General features: G+C 40.4%; 1 protein-coding gene across 15 annotated transcripts in view; it reads left to right on the forward strand.

Annotated features, from left to right (window-relative positions):
- Positions 1-19,748, forward strand: part of LOC145344036 (ataxin-7-like protein 1) — a 253,456-nt gene that overhangs the window by 179,249 nt on the left and 54,459 nt on the right. For all 15 annotated transcript variants that reach the window (XM_080190772.1, XM_080190765.1, XM_080190766.1 and 12 more), the window contains one exon: positions 15,921-16,213. In XM_080190772.1, coding sequence (XP_080046898.1) covers positions 15,921-16,213 — 293 coding nt within the window. The remainder of the gene's footprint in view (positions 1-15,920; positions 16,214-19,748) is intronic.

Raw genomic sequence — 19,748 nt, forward strand, 5'->3', positions numbered from 1 at the left:
CTATCCTTTCTAAGCAGGAAGAATCTCTCTACCTCTACCCTATCCGTCCCTTTCATTATCTTATAAGATCCCCCCTCATCCTTCTAAACTCCAATGAGTACAGACCCAGTCTATTTAGTCTCCCTTCATAGTCCAACGCCCTCATCTCTGGTATCAGCCTAGTGAACCTCCTCTGCATTCCCTCCGAGGCCAATATATCCTTGCGCAAGTGCAGCGACCAAAACTGCACACACTACTCCAGCTGCGGCCTCACCAGTACCCTGTACAGTTGCAGCAAGACCTCCCTACTTTTATATTCTGTCCCTCTCGCTATAAAGGCCAGCATTCCATTCGCCTTCTTGATCACCTGCTGTACCTGCAGACTGGGTTTTTGCGACTCGTGCACAAGGACCCCCAGGTCCCTGTGCACCAAAGCATACTGCAGCTTTTCACCTTTTAAATAATAATCCCTCCTACTATTATTTCTGCCAAAGTGGATAACCTCACACTTGCTAACATTATACATCTGCCAGGTCTTCGCCCACTCGCTTAGCCTATCCAGATCCCTCTGCAGTCTTTCCACACCCTCCATGCAATTTGCTTTTCCACTCATCTTCATGTCATCAGCAAATTTCGTCACGCTACACTCAGCCCCTTCCTCCAAGATCATCTGTATAAATGGTAAATAGCTGAGGCCCCAGCACCAATCCCTGCGGCGCTCCACTAGTCACCAACCACCAATCAGATTAGCACCCATTGATACCAACTCTGCTTCCTATTAGACAACCAATCCTCTATCCACGCTAACGCCTTATCCCCAACTCCGTGCACCCTAACCTTCTGTAGCACCTTTTATGAGGCACCTTATCAAATGAATGTTTGATAAATGTTTGATCAAACGAATGTTGCCTGACTTAACTAAAACCCTCTACCCTTCCGGGACCATATCCCTGTATTCCTATCCTATTCGTGTATTTGTCGAGATGCCCCTTAAAACTCATTACCGTATCTGCTTCCACTACCTCCCCTGGCAACGAGTCCCAACACCAGCTACTTCCTGTGTAAAAAAAAAATCTGCCTTGTACATCTGTTTTAAACCTTGCCCCTTGCACATTAAAGCTGTACCCGCTAGTAATTGACTCTTCCACCCTGGGAAAAGGTTTCTGACTATCCACTCTATCCATGCCTCTCATAATCTTGTCTATTCGATCACCCTTCAACCTCTGTCGTTCCAGTGAGAACAAAGCTTTCCTCATAGCTAATGCCCTCCATACCAAGCAACATCTTGGTAAATCTTTCCTGTATCCTCTCCAAAGCCTCCACATCATTCTGGTAGCATGGCGACCAGAATTGAACACTATATTCCAAGTGCAGCCTAACTAAGGTTCTATAAAGCTGCAACGTGACTTGCCAGTTTTTAAACTCAGCCCTGGCTGATGAAGGCAAGCATGCCATATGCCTTCTTGATTACATTCTCCACCTGCATTGCCACTTTCAGTGACCTGTATACTTGTACATCTAGATCCCTTTGCCAATCTATACTCTTAAGGGTTCTGTCATTTATTGTATATTTCCTATCTGTATTAGACCTTGCAAAATGCATTACCTCACATTTGTCCAGATTAAACGCCATCTGCCATCTCTCCGCCCAAGTTTCTAACTGATCTATACCCTGCTGTATCCTCATCGCTGTCCGCAAATCCACCAACCTTTATGTCATCTGCAAACTTACTAATTAAGCCAATTACATTTTCCTGCAGATCACTTATATATATATTACAAAGAGCAAAGGTCTCGGCATTGATCCCTGACTGAATGCCACTTGTCACAGTTCTCCATTCAGAAACACACCCTTCCAGTGCTACCCTCTATCTTCTTTGACCGAGCAAGTTTTGTATCCACATTGCCAGCTCACCTCTGATCCCATGCAACTTCATCTTCTGTACCAGTCTGCCGTGAGAACCTTGTCAAAGGCCTTACTGAAGTCCATGCAGACAACATCCACTGTCCTACCCTCATCAATCATCTTCATCACTCCCTCGAAAAACTTGATCAAGTTCGTGAGACACAACCCCCCTTCACAAAACCATGTTGCCTCTCACTGATGTGTCCACTCATTTCCAAGTGGGAATAAATCCTGTCTCGAAGAATCCTCTCCAATAATTTCCCTATCGCTGATGTAAGGCTCACCAGCCTGTAATTACCTAGATTATTCTTGCTATCCTTCTTAAACAAAGGAACAACATTGGCTATTCTCCAATCTTCTGGGACCTCCCCTGTAGCCAGTGAGGATACAAAGATTTCTCTCAAGGCCCAGCAATTTCCTCCCTTACCCCTCTCAGTATTCTGGGGTATACCCCATCAGGCCCTGGGGATTTGTCGACCTTAATGTTTCTCAAGAACCCCAATACCACCTCCTTTTTGATCTCAACATGACTCAAACTATCTACACACCTTTTCCCAGACTCATCATCCACTAAGTCCTTCTCTTTGGTGAATACTGATGCAAAGTACTCATTTAATACCTCGTCCATTTCCTCTGGCTCCAGGCATAGATTCCCTCCCTTGTTCTTGAGTGGGCCAACTCACTCCCTGGCTACCCTCTTGCTCTTTATAAAAAGTCTCGGCATTTTCCTTAATCCTGCTGGCCAGTGCTTTCTCGTGACCCCTTTTAGCCCTCCTTACTCCTTGCTTAAGTTTCTTTCTACTTGTATTCCACACTTGCTTCATGTGTTCCCAGCCTCCTAGCATTGACAAATGCTTCCTTTTCCTCTTTGACTAGGTTCACAATATCTCTCGTTATCCAAGGTTCCCAGAACTTGCCATACTTATCCTTCTTCCTTACAGGAATGTGCCGGTCTTGAATCCCTATCAACTTACACTTGAAAGCCTCTCACGTGCCAGATAGTGATTTGCGCCCAAAAATCCGCCCCCAATCTACATTCTTCAGTCTCTCTCTCTCTCTCTCTCTCTCTCTTTCTCTCTCTTCCCACCCCCCCTCCCCCCCAAATTCGTACCTTAACTTGGGGACTACACTTACCTTTATCCATCAGTACCTTAAAGCCTACTGAATTGTGGTTACTTTTCCTGAACTGCTTCCCTACTGACACATCGACCACCTAGCCGGGCTCATTCCCCAGTACCAGGTCCAGTACGACCCCTTCCCTAGTTGGACTATCTACATAGTGTTTTAAGAACTCCTCCTGGATGCTCTTTACAAACTCTGCCCCATCCATGTCCCTAGTACTGAGTCCCAGTCAATATAGGGCAAGTAAAAATCTCCCACCAAAACAACCTTGTTACTTTTACACCTTGCCAAAATCTGGCTACATGTCTGTTCCTCTGTCTCTCGCTGGTTGTTGGTGGCCTATAGTAAACTCCCAACATCGTGACTACACCTTTCCTGTTGTTGAGCTCTACCCATATTGCCTCACTGTATGAGCCCTCCAAAGTGTCCCCCCAGAGTACAGCTGTGATATCCTCCTTAACCAGTTGTGCAACTCCCCCAGGCTTCATTAATTACAGCATAAATTACCAGAACACACAGATTATGTTGAATTTGTATGAGACTTCAATTGGACTATTATACAAAGTTCTGGGTACTTCATTCTCAGCAAGGCATCGAAGAGAGTGCAGAAAAGATTCATAACAATGGAGCTTGGGTTACGAAGATAGATTGGAGAGGCTAGGACTGTTTTCTTTGGAAGAGAGAAGGCCATAAGGAGATTTGATAGAGGTGTTCAAATAATGAGTAGCCTGGACAGAATAGATAAGCAGGAACTGTTCCCATTTGTTAAAGGATCGAGAAGGATAGAGCATAGATTTGAAGTAATTAGCAAAAGCGACATGAGGAAGAACGCTTTCACACAGCGAATGGTTGTTGTTTGGAATGCACGGCTTGAGAATGTGCTGGAGGCAGGTTCATTGAAGCATTCAGAAGACTGTTAACTGAAAAAAAGGAAGTGCTGGGTTTTATGGAGAAGACCAGTAAATGGAATGATAAACCGCTTACTCGGAGAGCGGGTGCTGACATTATGGGCCAAACGTTCTGCACTGTAACAATTCTGTGATTCTGAGTTGTATAATCTGCCCTGCAATGTAAGTGCAGTGAAAATTAACACATCCAGAACCGTGCTGACTGTAAACAGATTAGTATCATAAATGGACCACCATATTCATTCCGTTCCTAGAAACTTTTATTGCATATTGAATTTGTTCGTAATTGCCATGTCTTTTCTGTCTTTACATAGTAGACCTATTTATGCCAACATTTCTTGCCCTTTTTTCTCAAGCTTAGCACTGACAGAATTCAAATCACTTTACAAGTACAATTAAGTTCAAAATCAAATTCAGGTCCTCCAAGGAAGTGCCCAGTCAAAGACGAAGAAAGCAGTCTTGAGTGAGGGGGTTAGCCTCCACATGTATCATTAATTATGATTGTTTAACTGCTTTTTACCGTTGTGGAATTATCATTGGTTACAGGACCTATAACATCTTAGTGGGCCTCGGAGAGAGCAGCAACTCATCATTGATTTTCACATAATTAGTTTGTTAAGCGTAGTAAATGAGAAGTTTCTTTTAGTGCAGCTGGAGCTGGGCTTCACTATTTTTGCAGTGGCTGCTACAAATTCAGCAGGGGCTGCATTGTACGAAGACAACAGCCTCTGCTCAGTCTAGTACAACCTGTAATCTTCAGTGGAGCTGTTTGGTTTTTTGTGGTGCTTTTTTTTTTGAAGATCATTGTTGGGTAATGGTTTCCAAGCCTGATTGTAGATTTTTGTTCAGTTTGGATAAAAGATGTGTTTTCTGGGTTGATGGAGTCTTTCAATTCATGATTATTTCATGAGGGCAGGAGGCAGTTTTAAAAAATAATGTAGGGAAACTGAAAATATTTTCTTTCTCTTATCTTTCACTTTGCATGAAAAAAATCTTAATTTCTCTTTATTTTTTAAAGGTATATTGTCCTCTTTGTTCCCTTGAGGTCTCACTAGAACATGCTCCTCCTGCGATCTAAAGGAAGGATAGGTGAGCTGGTCCAACACCCCCAATCATACCATTCTTCAACTGACGGTTCACAAGCATTAATGGCAGCCTGTTGGCGACTCTCTCCATCACTTCTTCCTTTCTTTACAGAACCCTCATCTCTACACACTACCACCCCCTCCTCAAACCCCCACACCTTCTACTTTGACTTCTAGTTGATGCTTTGCCGCAACAACATAACAGAGATTGCAGAAAAGGGGTAAGGGAATTACCCTATATCCTCGCCATATAGATTTACCTAAAAATTACATCAAACAGTCTGTGTTTATCCTCATTGTCTCCCCTGACCAGGCAGTATTATCACACAAAATGGCCACCAATGCCCATCTGTGCACACTCACTGGTCTACACATATGCAGAAATCCAATGATGTCACTGCTGGAGCTTGCGTTCTGGAACTAAGCGGCAGGAAGGAGGAGAGAAGAATTTGCAGACAGGAAATTAAATTCTTTCCTTTTGGGATACTTTACAGCAATCATGTAGGCAAGTGTTTCTAATCTCCGTTGCTCTATTCCAGTGGCGTAGGTGGATTGTTGGTTTCTGAGAGTGTTATGACAAGGCAACATGGACAAGCTTTACTGGGATGGTGAGACTAAGTTTAGATACATTGACCAATATGATTGCTGTCAAATATCCCATAAGACAAAGATTTTAGATTCCCATCTGAAAATCCTTCCCTTATAATGCTCTGTAAAAGATCACTGTCAGTCCATACTAGAAATTCACAACAATTCTCTCCTCCTAAGGCCAATAATTGCCACACATGCACCCTATTGCACATCGCCCCCTATAAATATTGCATCTCTTAACCTGAGCCTGTTATACAACTGCAGGTGCTGTGCATTGGCAGCAAATGCAGCTGTTTATCCTCCACGTGATCAGTAGTTGTAAATCAATTTGGCCACTGGTCCTAAGGCTCTTATATTTGCCTTTCCTTTAATTATCAATATAAAAATTATTTGTAAATGTTGAAATGGTCTCTACCTTGGGGGAAAGAGTTTCTTCCTGGTATCTCCTGATCAGTCTTTTCTAATTTTAAACTTTTCCAATCAACCTAATCTGCAAATTTTTAGAGGATGCTGAGGATCTTTGGAGGAGGCCAAGATGGATAGGCCACCTGACACTTCTGGCTGAAGATGGTTGCAAATACTTCAGCCTCGTCTTTTGCATTGGTATGTTGGACTCTGCATTGTTGAGGATTGGGATATTTGTGGACTCTCCTCCTCTTAGTTGTTTAATTATCCACTGCCATTCACCACTGAATGTAAGTAGGGCTGCAAAGCTTTGATCTCTTGGTAGTAGGATCTTTTAGCTCTGTCTATCACTTGCTGCTTCTGTTGTTTGGCATGTAAGTATTCCTGTGTTGTCGCGTCACCAGGTTGACACCTTATTTTAGGTATCCCTGGTGCTGCTCCAGACATGCCCTCCTGCACTCTTCGTTGAACTAGGGTTGATCCCTGGCTTGATCATAATGGTAGAATGGGGAAGTATGCCATGCCATGATGTTACCGATTGTGGTTGAGCACAATTCTGCTGTTGCTGACAGCTGACCGCACCTCATGGATGCCCCATTTTGAGTCACTAAATCTGTTTGAAATGTATCCCATTTAGCCTGGCAATAATGTCGCACAACATGATGGAGGGTATCTTCAGTGTGAAGACAAGACTTTGTCTGTGTAAGAACTGTGTGGTGGTCACTTCTATCGATACTTTTATGTCTTTTCGGACTTGACCAGTATGGTTAGTAATAATGTTTTGAGCCACTCTTGGTGGTGGACATTGAAGACCCCCACCCAGATTACATTCTATGCTCTTATCACCCTCAGTGCTTTTTCCAATTGGTGTTCAACGTGGAGGAGTATTGATTCATCAACTGAGGTGGGGTGGCATGTGGTTATTAGCAGGCGGTTTCCTTGCCCATGGTTGACCTCGTGCCATGAGACTTCATGTGATCCAGAGTTGAGGCCTTTCAGGGCAATTCCTTTCTGCTGTATGCCACCTGTGCTGGGTCTGCCCTCGGGTTGGACAAGCTATGCCCAAGGGGTGGTATTGATGGTGTCTGAGGAAGTATTTGTAAAATATGATTCTGAGTATGACAGTGTCAGGCTGTTGCTTGAATGGTCTGTGAGACAACTCTCCCAATTTTGGCTTAAGGTCCCAGATGTACGTAAGGAGCTTTTTGCAGGGTCGACTATGCTGATGTGCCATTGTCATTTTCTTAGGTCGATGCCCATTGATTCATCGATTTCATTCTTTATTCTTTTCTGTTGAGGTTTGATACAACTGAGGAGGCATTTGAGGGTCAGCCACATTGCTATGGGTCTGGAGTCACATATGGACCAGACAAAACCGGCTAGATTTCCTTCCCTAAAGGATATTAGTGAACCAGATGTGTTTCTACCTCAGTGGACAGTAGTTTCATGGTCACCATTACTGAGACCAGTTTTTCCAATTCTTGATTCATTAACTGAATTTAAATTCTTACCAGCTGCCCTGCTTTGATTTGAGGTTGTGTCCTTTACTAATCAATCATATTACCACTACACCACTGCTCCACATTTATTAAGAGGAAGAAAGAAGTAAGATAAAAATGGTAAAACTAGTGAAAACTGCCTTCCCTCACCTGATGAATCTGTACTCCTTCATGTTGAATACCAATTGGAAGAAGCATTGAGGGTGGAAAGAGCACAGAATGTAGTCTGGGTGGGAGACTTCAATGATACAACATTGTAGTCTTTTTTAAACACATTTCCCATTATTGATCTCAAGTCCAGTGTAATAGTTTCTCTTTCTAGTTCTAGCTTACTGTTCTTAGTAAAATCTACCCTATTCCAAACTAGCACCGTTGTGTTTGTGCTCACTTTTTTCCTTTCTAGATTCAGCTCATCTTTGGTTACTTGTAACGAGCTGTAATGATACTTTTCTCCTTACATGCACATGAACCTACTGCTCGACGAAACTAACATTTCAAGAATTCTTCTACATTTACTCCCTCCCGGTCCCAATCAAGAATCAATAATTGAAATCTCTTAGAGCAGTAACTTAGTAATAAGGTGCATTTGATTAATAATCAAGAGTGACTAAAGAGATTTGGGCGTTTTTCTCTTGCAAACCAAAGGCTGAGGGGCTGACATAATCAAAGACTTCAAAATCAAAGGGGTCTGATGGGATGGACGTAGAGAAGGTATTTTTACATCTCCCAGATTCCAGAAGTAGCAGCCTTGTGTATAAAACCATCACAAAGATCCAATTAGGAACTCGAGAGAAAATTTATTAGTTGGAGAGTAGTTAGAATGTGGAACTCACTGCCGCATTGCATATTTGAGGTGAATAACAGAGGTGCATTTATAGGGAAACTAGGAAGTACATGATGGAGAAAGGAATAGAAGGATATAGATGAGTGAGTTGAGGATTTGTATGGAGCAAATACACCAACATGGAGCATTTGGGGGTGAATGGACTGTTCGTGTGCTGGACATTCTTTGTCATGTAATTTCTCTAATCTGTCTATAGATCTGCTTATCTATTTCCCTCCCAAAATTAGGGGCTTTTTAGTACAATTCCAATAGAAAAAACAGTCCTTTAGTCTCTGACCTACTATTTTGATTTTTCCCATTCTTTAAACAACACATTTATTTTCATCAGTTTTACCATTTTTTCTTCCTATCTCTTTCTTCCCTCCTTAAAAATATTATTTAATATTTTTAATTTCCTTAGTAAGACATAGGTTGTTGCTATTGTATCTATATTTCCCTGCTATAACATTGCTTCTAATTCTCCAGTTTATTTCCCACACCTTTAAGCAACGTAGTACACAACCTTCTTCTTTGTCTTTTCATATTTACCTTTCACCTGAGTTTTATAATATTTTGTTATCCCCTCTGCATGTTACTTTTGCTAATTTTTTGTAATTTGTATTTTTGTTTCGTTTGCATCTAGGTTGCTTCCTTTGAATGCTTTTATTTCCCCTGCCAATTGCTCCCTTGTTCAAATGAGACTTCATTTTCAATATTTCATTACCTCCCTTCCTATTGAGATGTAGCCTATCTGACTAGAACAGCTACCATCTTCCCCGAAACTGGTGTCAATAAAACAGAAGCCATCTTCCTGACCTTACTGCTTTAGCCACATGCTGATATCCCTAATTGTTTTATGCTTCCCTAATCTAGCACATGACAGAGAGCATAACCCAGAGATTGCAACCCTTGAAATTTGGTTTTTGACACTGCTTTCTAACTTCCTGGACTTCTTTTGTAGTACTTCCAGCCTCTTCTTTCTTAATATTGTTGACTCCCCGCTGTGGCTCCTCTTATCTCCTTCTATAATGATTATCAGTGTTTCTGAAACGTCCTTATCCAGCAGTTACCAGAGCATCCATCTGTCTGGACTGCAAACTGTAGCTTCCAATCCTTGACTATGAAGTTTGTTATTACTACTGTAATCCGAAGTGAATTGTTAACTCCTTTCTACCCCACCTCCCTGTGTGGAGACTAAATACTTGGAACAGATCAAGGGACTTGGATGACCTGTTTCTGTGCCATAATTTCTTTGTATTACTTCCAAAAACTAGCATTTTGAGTTCTCAAACAAACAAACAAAATAAATAAAGCTCTTATAGGAATATTTTGCAAAATATGTTGTATAAACTTTTGAATTAATTTTTATTTATCCAGTATGTGTTATGGCACATGCAGTAATTGAAAGGTTAGAATTTAGTAAGCTTTGTTGAATTCCCATGAAAGTTATCTTAAAAAAGAATTCGAACTCTGTGTCGATATTAAACGAAAGAATGTACATTAACTCTGAAATAGTGAATTTTAACAAAAAAGGGTTTCCATAAAATCTTTTCTGTCATCCTTTATTGGCAGCTGTTGTTGCCAGTTTCATTTTCAACTAATACATTTTTGAGCTTAAATGACCGGTAGGTTTGTAAATGTATTTAGCTCCAATTCATCGCAGTGATATAAGCATGAAATTTGAGTTAATCAGATTCATTGAGACATCATGATAACATCTTTCTTATGTATGTCCCATAAAATTGTGTTGAATGTAGCAAGTATATTATACATATCTGCCATGATTTTACTGCCAGTTTACTCCTGATGCAAGAATATGCTGTTTCACAAGTACGGAACATTGCACCAGGTAAAATACAGCAATGTAGTCTGCTACTAGATTGTAAGTGCCAAATGAACAGTGAGTGAATTTATAGAAGAGGTTTGGAAGCCTGATTTTTAATTAATTGAGAACTTGGTGGCATGTGGCTCAAATCTTACATATTCTAGGGAAGTTTATTCATAAACGAGTGTCTGTTTCTTTAGGGTTTGCTTTTGAAAAATAAAGTATGGCATCAATCTTTGCCCTAGTCACTGTGCATATGTAACAAACACGAAGTGCTCAAAATATGTACCTTTTTTAAAATTATATTGGGTAGATCATCTGTGGCATTGCTCAAAAATTTAATGATGGTCCCATTTTATAATGACCAAACCTTCATATCATGCAGTGCACAGAGATACCTGTTGTTAAGGCAGAGTGTGTTTAAAATCAGAGAGCCAGTAATGGCTAATAGTAAGCTCCACCTGAACTCTCAAAATATATTTGCTGTTTGCTAATGAGTCTAAATGGGATGCACTTGTCTTTGTCAGGCTGTAACTTAAAGAGCCAGTGTTATGCTTCTGTAACAAAGTTTGACACCTGAACTGTATTATCTACAAGAAAGCATGTAGCATTTTTGATATGTTAACTCATCGGTCTCCTGTTGTGTTGCACAAAGGAACAAAGATTTTGATAACCATCATCTGGGCAGTAATCTTGCAGGGTTAATGTCCTTACGAAATGAGTCAGGCAAGTTTAGTAAAGGACAGGTGATCTGCTATGCTAGTTTACCACCCAGGTGGTGAAGATCAAATGGTTGTCAGAAAATTTCTTTGTGTTATTGATTTTCTTTGTTTCTCTTGCTACCACACCTCTCTCTTTCTGCTGCTTCTCTTTCCTAAATGTGCCTTTATGATAATCTTTCTGTCTTGTCTTATTTTCTTTCAGGTGTAAGGTGGTGGGTGGTGTAGCAAGAAAAGAGGCATTTGGGGGAGGACTGGGGGGAGAAACATGGCTGGCCTTCCCTATCCACACCTCCAATCATATGCTTCATTCCTTTCTCCTCCTCCATCCCTCCCCTCACTCTTCCCTAATGCCCTGCGCTTGCCCTAACAGCTTCCACCTTCAGTTACTGAAAAAAAAGCTAATTATATAACAGCAACTTTTGTGTGCCTAACAATCTGCCATATTTAACATTGAAAATCCCTATCATATCATCAACTACAGGAGTAACAGGCACTGCAGGTACTTAAATGGGTTTTCTGTGAAGCATGTCCTACATGAAAAATTTAATATCTAGTAGGTAAATAGGTGCAGAGCTAGTGATCTGTTTATGTTCGAGTTGTCATTTTCCTGCCTTGTTTGCATTTGTTTTATTCTCCAGAGGCTGTGACTCAAGTTTTGCTGTTTCCTGTTTCTAATCCTAACCCCATTCTATAAAAGGATATGGGCAAAGAGCAGGGATGTAGCTCTGGTTGAAGAGCTAGCACCAGCACAGGTATGATGGGGCCAATGGCCCTCCTTGTGCTGTAATTTGTATAATTTTATCAATTTTAGTGTGCCATATTTCCTTGCCTGTATCATCTAAACTAGAACATCAAACTTGCTGGAAAACCTTTCAGTTCATACTTCTGTCAGCAAATATGCTGTAGTTTTGAAGTGTAATCTTACAATGTGAACAAAGTAGTAGTAGTAGTCGACTTTATGATACTCATTAGAGATGAAAGTCTGCTCTTATTATAATAATTATTATTGACATAACCAGTAAAAGTAGTTACAAACTTAAAACAGCAGCAATGGGATGAACACTATTTGCCTGAAAAGGTTTACTCTTACATAAGTTTCACCTTGCTTAATCGTCTGAGGGAACCTTCTACATAACTTGTTTCATGACTTCAGAAAATCAATCCATCAACTCCCATGTCTTCACTTTTCAACCCTGACTGAATACTTTCCACCACATGTCTGTTGTTCTAGCAGCACAAGAATGATTGCATTCCATATTGTATTTGGCTACTTCTCTCAATCTCTCTCTCTCTACATGAATAGGAGCTGAATGAAGTATGCAGATTAAGGTTAATTAAGGCAGTATTATTTTCTTATGATGAAAATCTGTTGTACATATTTTATACATATTATTAGTGGAGATTTATCTAGGTCTTTAATCTCATTTGATGTTTATTAATTTTCTTCTTAGTTGTAAGCCACTAGCACCTATTTTTATGACTAAAAGCAAATTATTGCCGATGCTGGAATCTGAAACTTTCAGCTTTGTCAAAGGGTTGTCTGGACTTGAAACATCAGCTCTTTTCTCTCCTTACAGGTGCTGCCAGACCTGCTGAGATTTTCCAGTATTTTCTCTTTTGGTTTATTTTTATGAATAGTTCTGTAAGATTTATTTATAGTACAGAAGACAAACAATAAACGTACCAGTAAATTTCCCTGAACCCATTGCAGAAAAAATATACTAGTGTGAGCAATACCTTCAGACTGTTTAGACAAAACTGAGATAACTTAGTGTGGTATTTATCTGATAAATATTAAACTAAAATAAGGTATTCACCTGATTAATTACAACCACTTCGTGCTCTCTTCTAAGTTTTGGGGGAGACAGAGGCTTTAAATTTTAATCAAGTCAATAAAAGACAGTTCAATTAATTTCAATTTGTGTTAATGTGAAATATATAATTTCTTCAATCCTATTTCATTTTGTTTGCACACATACTTTGGATGTTAAAAGTGAGAGTTATTGAAATAGAATTTCAATGGAAATGCATTTTGGAATCCTGGTAATGCAACAGCACCTAATGTCACAGGATTACAATTATGTAGTGCACAGGCGAATTGACATAGAATTTTTCAATTTAAAGGTCATGGAGGCAAAGCATAAGCGCACATTTGAACCAAGGGAGGAAAGAGAGGGATGAAGAGCAGAAGGGAGGGGTGGAGAAAGCAGGAAGTATGAAATGTGGGAGGGGGAGAATGAGGAAACAGGAATCTTTTGGGGGTTGAATTTTGGGTAACAGCTACATAGAATAACAATGTATTAATAGTACAGAAACAGGCCGTTTGGCCGTAATAGGTCCATGCTGATGTTATGATTCATACTGCTCCAGTCCTCCTCCTGGGTTTGTCACAGGGTTTCTTCTGAGTTCAACTACAGGGCCTGAGCATAAATATAAAGGTAGTCACTCCAGCTTGGTTGTGAGTGTAAACCCATCTGCCTGCTCAGGAAGATGTGAAAGATCCAATGACACCATTTCAAAGAAGAGCAGGGGAGTTATCTCCAACATCCTAGCCAATATTTATTCCTTAACCAACATCACAAAAAATATTATTTTGTTAGTGACATACTGCTGTTTGTAGGAGTTTGCTGTGTGCTAATTGGCTGCGTAGTTCCACATTACAACAGTAACTAGACCTCAAAAAGACTTCATTGGCTGTTAAACACTTGACACATGCAGTGGTTTTGAAACGTGCTATATAAATGCAAGTTTTTTCGTATTACAAAACTGCAGAATGATAGAGATACTTAAATGAATATTTCATAAGGTTTAAGTGTTCTTTCATATTATTGGTCTGTTTGTTTTGATTTGACAATATTTCTTGAATCTTGGACCAGGTCGGGTTTTGATGTAATGTAAATGTGATGTTGCTGTACCTAGGGACATATTTCAATCTGGTCATCGCTTAGTTCCATTCACATGACCATCATTCCCCAGTCTCGTTACAAGCAGCTTTTACCCACTCCCCTGCTGATCTAAAATTTGCTGCTTTGTAAAAACTATATGATGGCACTGCCTCTTTCTGAAGCTTTGCCAGTAATAATATCAGTGAATTGATGCCTTGGAGCTGCTCCTCACATAATGGATCCTTGTAGTGCCGAGGCAAAGGTAAATAAGGCTGGTTGCCACTCGGCAGCCTTTCCTCAGGCTGCATGGGGGATCATCTCTACAGATTAGTTGTCCAGTTTTTATGTTGTTGGCCTCTATGGATCTTTTTCTAACATCAGACAAGGTCTGTATCCAGAAAAGTAACAGCAACTGAGTTTTCCATAGTTGTTTCAATGTAGACTTTTTAGCTGTAAACAAGAGCAGACTTTTTTGTCAGCTGACATCAGTAAGTTCAGTCACACCAGTCTCATTAGAAAGTATAAGGTCAGTTTAATTTACAGCCAGCAGTCAGATTTTATTCTGCTTCCCTCCCCACTTCAGTTTTAAACATTCAGGCAAGCTTTTTGAGTGATCTGACTGCTAGATAATGTAATATCTCTACTGTATGTTTATGTTTGCTTTATGCTAATTTAGGAGGAAGTGTCTGCTTCTTCACTGCAGTTGTTAAGAAGTTCGGTGGTGTCTGCCATCCCTTTAGTTTGTTGCATTGTTGGTGACCAATTGTAGGAATTTCACATCATTAATTCAGTTTACAGCACCATCTGACTGCGTGCCTCCAGTTCTGTGTGAACTTATTTTACTGCCTTGCTCAGATGCTGATTGGTAATCCTGAATGTTTAAGGGCATTGTTTTTGGAATGCTGACTTTTGCCACAAGATTGACTTATTTCATGTCCATCTCCTTTACTCTGTTTTGGTGGTGGAGACAGTGCAGTCATAGTTCATTCCATCGATCGTTCATCATGAATAAAATTGGACAGTGAGTGTCAAAAGGAGGTTGCGCCATGGAAACCAGTACAGCTAAGCTGGATTGAGTAATATATAGCTGTAGCAGAAATTACTGAAATCAGCAATGGAAACCCTAGCCAGTAATTTTTGCCCCCACTTCTTTCATCTCCTTACACCAACGTAGGGGATGTTGAGGCTGAATATAATATCTCCACTACACTCTGGCAGAGATTGGCTGTTGCAGCAATGATCACCTCAAAAGTACTGCTCATAGAATCCCTACAGTGCAGAAGAAAGAAGCCATTCGGCAAATCGAGCTTGCACCAACGACAGTCTGACCCAGGCCCTATCCCCATAATCCTACGTTTTTACCCTGTTAATCTCCCTGACACTAAGAGGTAATTGAGCATCGCCAATCCACCTAACCTGCACATCTTTGGACTGTAGGAGGAAACGGGAGCACCCGGAAGAAACCCATGCAGACACAGGGAGAACGTGCAACATCCACACACACAGTTGCCCGAGGCTGGAATTGAACTTGGGTCCCTGGATTTGTAAGGCAACAGTGCTAACTACTGTGCCACGGTGCCACAATGCAAAGTGAACTGGCTAGATGAGCCACTGGGGAGGACGGACAATTTATTTATAACAGTGCAATTTGAATATTCTATCAGTCCTCATCATTTTGATATGCAACTATGTAAAAAATGAAATATTTAACCCAATTTGTGTATGCATTAAGATAATTATGAGTATGTTAATTATTGTTTTAGTTAAACTTTTGAGGTCAAACTTAGTAGCACCAGAAAACAAATACTGTCCCTTTAGCCCTTTCACTTGCTATTATGTGGAAGGGCTTAGAACTACAAAATTTCAGGTGCCTTAAAGATTGTGTCTCAATTATTTTATTGCTTATTATTAAATCGCAGAAGATTTTATTTCCTGCTCTTCGATTTGCTAAAACTCTTGATGCAGCCATTTCATTCACAAAATATGAAGATGTAAAATTGTATTATTCTGTTATAAAAATGTAATGCAGCCAGAGTATTATAAATATTGGACAAATAGTGTCTGGAGCAGATTGTTCACCTCTAAATTTAGTTTTCTGTTTGTGCTGTGAAAGGGTTAACACAAGGCCATGGCATGGACCAGTTCTAACTAATGGGACTTTCTCTTGCAGTGTTCCTGTCCCAGTAGTCAGCCTTGAGAAGATCCCTAACCTGGTGAAAGCAGATGGTGCCAATGTTAAAATGAGTTCCACTACCACTACCACCTCCACCACTTCCTCTGCCTCTTCATCCTCCACATCTTCTGCAGCTTTGGTTAAATCTGCATTGGTATCAACAACATCAAAGCCTGTGCCACCTTCACCTGAGAAGATTCTGAATGGGAAAGCAATAGTGCCTCCTGCAATAGACAAGAAACACCAAAATGGCACTAAGAGCAGTAATAAATCTCACAAAAGACTTTCTGGTGAGCATTTCCACCTATTTTCTCCTATAATGCAATTTACCATTTGTCATTGTTCATATTAGTAATGACAGAGACTCAGCAGAATAATACCAGTGAGATATTAGATAGCTGGATTGTTGTTCACTGATATATTCATGTTGAATTTAAGAAGAGCACTTGAAAGAAGTTATATATTACAATCTGTCATTTCAATGAGCTTAACCTAAATTTATGTATTCAATCATCTGCACTTCCTGGAGGGGGAAAGGTTAGAACTTTGAAAAAATGTTCATTCTTTTTGAAAATTAGTACCTTGTAAAATTACTTTCATTTTAAAGAAACCAGAATTGGTGGACAGTGTGTGCATGTGCTGGATGAAGTACTTCGGGTTTCTGAGAATATAGCATTTGCACAGTTAGCCTGGTTGCCACAGGCTAAGAAGGAAATAAATTATCCAGAGATCCTGCTGTAATCTGTATCCAGGGTACTGCTCTGGAAAGTGCTTTTGTCTGGATATTCATTGAGGGCACGTTGGTTCAGCTACATTGTCCTCCACAGGCAAATGACATGTCAACACTGACTGCCTATCTTGATATTAATATGAAGACTGGCTACCTGGGTAAAGTATTGCCGTGTTCCTGCTACGCATGAATCTATGGGCCTGATTTTCCCATCAAATTGTATTCATTTTCAGGTGCAAATCTTGGTAAATTGGGCAGGAGGCAAGTAGTGCAATCTGTACCTGCCTCTGTGCCAGTTTCCCTTTGTCAGGACCGTGCCCAAAATGGGTGCAACAGCCATTTAAATGCATTTGTATGCATTTAAATTGACATAATGGGCTACACACCCAACCTTACTGGCAATTCCCCGTTTACCATTCAGAATCAGCACGAAACAGACATGCTCCATAAAAGTCCAGCACGGGTGCTCCAGTTAGTGAGGAGGTAAGAGCCGAGTGTCCAGCGACTCTCACTTTGAGATTGGTGTGGGTGGGGGAGAAGGTGGGTCCGATGGCTCTCTTCTTGAGTTTGTGGGGGGGTGGTCCATTGCCACTCTGTCTGTGATTAGTGAGGGGAAGGGGGTGTCCACTGCCACTCTGCTGTAATCAATGAGGGGGGAAAGTGGGTGGGGGGAGGGGGTTGGGAGGGCCATGATCAGTCTGGATGGCAGAGGATGTGGAAGGATAAGGTGGTCAGTAATGTTGGGAGGATGGGGCAAAGTCTGTGGGGGCCAGGGAGGGGTATTATCTAATCTCAGAGCGATGTGGCAGGGGTGCAGCATTCTATCATTTGTTTTCTGCGCATGTGCAGTTGGAGGCTTCAATTGGAGCTGTAGGGTTTTGAGCAAGTTAAGCCCCGCCCACAGGTTTTGCAGCACGATTCGGAATTGCTGATTTTTTTTTCAGGCATCTGAGAACAGGTCAAAAAGTCGGATCTGAAACACTCTGTTTCAAGTCCACCCAGCACTTAGAATCAAAATATAGGGCCCTATATGTCTGCAAGAATCAATATCCTATGGAAAGGAAATGCAAGAGATTAGCAGTGAAGGCATGGATACAAAATTGATCAAGGGACTGTCAGAAGAGTGATGATGAACAGTTGTCTTTCACATTGGAGGGACGTAAAAAGTGGTATTTCCCAATGGTCAGTATTAAGGACACAGATCTTTTTGGTGCATATAATAACCTGGACTTGGGTAAGCAGGACATAATTTCAAAGTTTCAGATGACACAAAATGTTGTAATATAATAAGCAGGAAGACAATAACAGTCTTCAGGAAGCCATGGACAAATTGGTGAAATGGGCAGGCACATGGCAAGATGAAATTTAATGCTGAACAATATAAAATGATACATTTTGGTAGAAAGAGTCAGGAGAGGCAATATAAATTAAGTGGTACTCTTTTACAAGGTGTGGGAATAGAGAGACTGGGTTATTTGCATAAACAATCTTTCAAGGCAGCAGAAGTTATTTAGGCTGCTTTGGAAACGAATGTATGAGGCACCCTTGGCTTTATAAGTAGAGGCATAGAATGCAAAAGCACTCCCTCAGAAGATTAAACTGCAAGAAATGTCTATACCCAAAGTTGGATGCTGTACTCCCCATGTATGTTAGGTACTGATGAGCAGTTATCCACCGCCAACCACTTCAGTTATCAGCAGCCGCAGGACACTGGAGGGTTTCCTCGATGTGAACTGTAACACATCAATCTCCCCCGCAGTTTGGCTGGGATATATGAGGCACTGCGACCCTATGTTAGCCACCTCAGAGTGTGTAGGCTGCCAACAAAAGCAGAATGTAGGATTAGGGCACATTTACTCTGTCAACAAAAAAGGAACATTATACTCAAGTGAAGTAGGAAGCCCAACAACAGAAAATGAACTAAAGTTATGCAGGATCCCAAGTGAGGGTGGAAATAAATGAAGGTTTACTGAATGAGATGTAGCAAATCCTGGAATATTTGGCTTTCAGAATGTACATACAGTAACCATTTTGAAAATAAAAGGCACTTGATGCAAGTCTAGTGTAACCCTAATTTGCAGTATTCAGTATTTCAATGTAACATTAAAATGAAAAATTTGCGCAGCTACAGGGGAAGATTAAGGGAGTGAGACTAATGTGATGACTCTCTAAAAAGGACTAGTACAGACATTAATAAGTTGAATGGCCTCCTGTACTGCGATTCTACGCTGAGGCAAAAAATGAATAGCTATTTTCACGTTAACCCAGCAGATCAGAATTTTCAAGAATAACTTTCAAACAGTGTCTTCAGGCCAGTATCTTGGCTAATTGCAATGCTTCCTTTTATGAGGGCATTGCAAATATTTTTTAGGATGGTTTTATGTAAGAGGAATTATTAACCTTCTTTCAACACGTTTTTAACTTTGGAGAATTAAATTTAGAGAATCAAGGAATCAAAAGAGGAGCAGTAGGGATAAAATGGGAACTTATTAGAATCTGAATCTTAGAATCGCTGATTTCATTAACTGTTATGTTCGGTTTTATTCAAAATGCCATTGGTGGCAGACTGAGGAGATTAATATTTATGAAATTTAATGACCTTGGATGTTTTTCAAATGTTTGAGTGTATCTTCCTAATGCTACAAAATGCCTTTATTTAGCTACCTCTTGTATTTTTTGAAAAAAATGCTAATTTTATCCTGTTGCTTGTACTATCACGTGTTAAATAATTGAGATTGGTGGGTAATATTGTTAATTAGCTGGGGACTGAGAGAAGTGTGATGCATTATCCATTCAGCTATCAAGTCCACCATTCATAGCATACTCTTAGTTCCAATTTACTTACAGTTCATTCATGTTCATACTTTGTCTTTTAAACTGCAGTCAGATGCAATTGTAATGTAAAGCTTGGGCTGCTTCAACTAAATTAATTCAAAGAAGATTCATGGAGTACAGTGAATGCGCAGGCTCTTTAAGCAACATGATCTATGTTTGATCCTCCACTTAAATCAGTTCCTGAAGTCTGCTGTGTTACTTTAGGAAAATGCCTTCTCAGAGGGAAGGGGAATGTGACCTTTGGCTATTTGGGTGTGTCC

This window comes from Carcharhinus amblyrhynchos, chromosome 6 (assembly GCF_965287045.1).
Source record: "Carcharhinus amblyrhynchos chromosome 6, sCarAmb.v2.hapA, whole genome shotgun sequence".
NCBI classification, from domain to species: Eukaryota; Metazoa; Chordata; class Chondrichthyes; order Carcharhiniformes; family Carcharhinidae; genus Carcharhinus; species Carcharhinus amblyrhynchos.